The following is a 3,493-nucleotide window of genomic DNA, read 5'->3' as shown; positions in this document are numbered from 1 at the left end:
AAAGTGTGGCCTTGGAGTCTGAATAGGTGAGGGGGAGAACAAAAAAGATGCGTGGAATCCAGTACAACAGGGGGATACAGTGCATGTGATTACGCTGATTCGAACCAGCTTTAGTCTAAGTAAGTGTAAAATGAGGAAAAAAAGAAAAGAAAGGCAGGGGTATTGTCATGTTAAAGTTTACCTTGGTCTTTTGTTTTGTTTTTTGTGTCCTCTGCAAGGCGATGCTGGTGTGAGTGAGTCACAGGATTTTCTGACGGCGGGCTGGGTTTATAAACCTCTGCCAGCCCTCAACACATGAGTCTGGAGGCCACTTGTCTCTGCGGTCTGTCACGGATGCACATGCAGCAAGGTCCAGCAGCCTCAGCATCCTCGCTCCTCGCCCTGGCGGGTACGGGAGCGCAGGGCAAGCTCTCCATCATGCGGTCCTTCTTCCTGCTGCTCTTCTCCCTGTTGCTGGTGTCCCATGGCTCCTCTGCCGTCATCACAGGGGTAAGTGGACGCAAACAGGTGGATGCCTGTCGGGGCAGTGGGAGGCTCGCTGCATGGGAATGTTCTCCACGAGTACTTGCTTTTCAAAACTGCTACTTTCAAAAGAAGAAATGTTTCGCTTGGTGTGCACAGCTTAATATTTTCCTTGGTCTTAAAAGAAAAATATTTAACACAAGAAAGTCAGAGTCTGATTGTTTTCAGCACTTCACACAGAGGATACTTGTCTTTAATTTAACCTAAAAGGAAGAGGGAAATGATGAAAATATTAAGGCACAGTAGAATAATGAAGTATATTATCTATGCTTCTATCATGTCTGATTAATGCTTAGACCAAAGCCTCATTGTAACATATATCCCTCTCTATATTTTTTTCTTCTAAATACTGTAAAGTTATTCTCCAATTTCTTTTTGTGAAGGATTCAAATTTTTTAAGAAGTTCAGCAAAGAAAAAAAACAACCTTTTGTTGAAAATGTCAAATCATACAGTATTATGAAGACCTTTAATCTTTTAGGAGTTGAAAAATGAAGAAGAAAAAGACTCATAAGGATTAATGAATGATAAAACTAAGAAAAGCCACATATAAATTGTGTTTTAGGCATCTGCATGAAGGGCAACTAAGTGGAGAAGCTAGCGCAGTGAATCCTTCAGTTTATCCGTTAATACATATCCAAGGTTACAGTACTTTGTGATTGATCGCCCGATCAAAATCATCATTTATGACCATACTTCATTGCAATAACCTGCTGATAAAACACCCATGCCTGTCACAACCACCCTTGAATTGAGAGAGGAGCATGTGGCCATAAAGCAGAGAGGGATTTTCATCCTCGTCTGTCACATGAAATCACTCGTGCTCCTCTTCGTCGTGTTCCCTCTCCATCTCATCTAGAGTTACAGCTGTCACTCAGATTCTCATCCCAACACTCAGAACTGTAAATCACCACCAGTCCTGACGGGGTTTAGTTGAGGTATGATATGACAAATCTAACAGTAACCATGAGCATTTCACACTGTTTAGGTAAAACTGCTTTACGGTGATTTACTACACAACGCAACCTGCCTTTATCCTTGAAAATACTAACTATCACATAATGAATGCCATAACATTGCAAACACGTGTGCCTTATAAAATTGCGTACATCATTATTGCATTCATCTCTGATTAGACATAGGAGCAGTTACACCAGTGACGACTACATTTCATTAATGAAAACATTTCAAATCGGAAAACTGAAATTGTCTCATAATGTGAAGTTCATATTGGAAAGTAATTAGTATAGTGACGGCATCTGAACTTGTGTCCTTGTGTGTGTGTGTGTGTGTGTGTGTGTGTGTGTGTGTGTGTGTGTGTGTGTGTGCCCGCACGTGTGTGTAGGCATGTGAGAAAGACTCTCAGTGTGGTGGAGGGATGTGCTGTGCAGTCAGTTTATGGATCGGCAGCCTGCGTATGTGCACGGCCATGGGACAGGAGGGAGACGACTGTCACCCAATGAGCCACAAGGTGAGATCTTCCGCAGCAGTCCGACGTCTCTGTTCTCTATGTAGTCTCCCCCGTGAAGTGTCATGCCATCGCTTCGTCTCCATGCCGCGGTGTCATGGCGCTGATGACACAGGTTATGCAGTAAATGGAACTGGTCCAGGACATATTCCCGGTGACCTTGAGAGCGGCAGATAATGTTCTGTCGTTGAGGTCCATCGTCTTGTCCCTGTCGTCTTGCTGCAGCTGTTGGAATGAAGGGTGTGAGCCGTGAGGGATTTTGCTTCAGTGCAATCACTCCGAAACTGACACAGGAGGCCAGAAAAAATAATAATGTCAGAGAGGCTGACAAAAATCTTGTGTGTTGTGCCTCGTCTATTTCGCCACCCTCCACTGAAACATATATTACATTTGACGTGTTTCCTTTTCTGCTTCCAGGTTCCTTTCTTCGGCAAAAGAATCCACCACACATGCCCTTGTCTCCCCAACCTGTCGTGTATCACCGTGCAGGAGGGCAGATCCAAATGTCTCTCACCGTACCAATATCCAGACTACTACCTCTGAGGACCAACACAACTGTATCTCTAGCTACAATTTCACAATTACTATATTATATGTTGTATAATGATAACATGTTGGCTTGTTATTGATGGCCCCACGATGTAAAGTATCAGCGTATCTGATTCATAAGGTGTGAGCAGGCTGCTTTCAGGCTGTTGAAAATAAAAGGCAACTTTTCACGATCACTGTCTTTGAACAAATTCAAACGTGGATTTTCAGAACGGTTGATGGCATTGGACCTGAGCAACGATTGCTCGGGCCTCACCATGGTAATAATTCAAATACACTGGTTTTTAAGTGTTACAATAGTAATCTGCAAGTTTAACTCTTTTTCAGTTTTAGTGATCTTCCAGCTGCCCTGTAGGGATGCATGAGAAGGAGCGCACATTGTTTCACCGGTAAAAAAATGTCATGCTGACTAAGATGTACAAATTGGGTTACAATTTCATTATCCACTCATGACCACAAAGCAGATGTGACAGTATGTTCTTTTCATTCTCAAGCGCTTTCCTAACCGCAGAGTACAAAGGAGAAAAACTTTGAGAACATTCTAATTGGCTTTGAAAGACAAAGGGAGATGAGTCTTCTCTTACATTCACCTTGGCAGCATTTTTTTTTTTTTTTTTTACAACTACGGGGAACTGTAGGACATCCATGATATGATTCTCTTTCAAGGCTATGATTCCCAGCATTTGTTCAAGGCTTAAAGCTATTATTAGATTTGTCCAATTTGTCACCCCATACACTCGCATCAATCTCAAACTTAAATAATGGATAACACCCTCGATGGCTCGATACATGATATATGGAGGTTCTTAGAAACAGAGAGGGAAAATGCTGTATGTATACAGGCAACTTAATCTTAATGACTTCACACTGAATTATTTCTAATTCACTGCAGCAGCGTAACAATGTGCAATATCACATATCAAAATGAACTGATTTGTGATTCAAAGATCATGTCA

The 3,493-nt window shown here is 42.1% G+C and overlaps 1 protein-coding gene across 1 annotated transcript; it reads left to right on the top strand.

Moving 5' to 3' along the window:
- The first annotated feature begins 245 nt into the window (after positions 1–245).
- On the top strand, positions 246–2,671 carry prok2 (prokineticin 2). Its single transcript, XM_035631754.2, has 3 exons — positions 246–489; positions 1,866–1,991; positions 2,406–2,671. The coding sequence occupies exons 1-3, from the start codon at positions 295–297 to the stop codon at positions 2,529–2,531; spliced, it is 447 nt and encodes a 148-aa protein (XP_035487647.1). The 5' UTR covers positions 246–294; the 3' UTR covers positions 2,532–2,671.
- The last annotated feature ends 822 nt before the right edge of the window (positions 2,672–3,493 follow it).

Source organism: Scophthalmus maximus, chromosome 6, assembly GCF_022379125.1.
Source record: "Scophthalmus maximus strain ysfricsl-2021 chromosome 6, ASM2237912v1, whole genome shotgun sequence".
In the NCBI taxonomy this organism is placed as follows: domain Eukaryota; kingdom Metazoa; phylum Chordata; class Actinopteri; order Pleuronectiformes; family Scophthalmidae; genus Scophthalmus; species Scophthalmus maximus.
The sequence above is the reverse complement of the archived record's forward strand: the minus strand, read 5'-3'. Positions and strand labels throughout refer to the sequence as shown.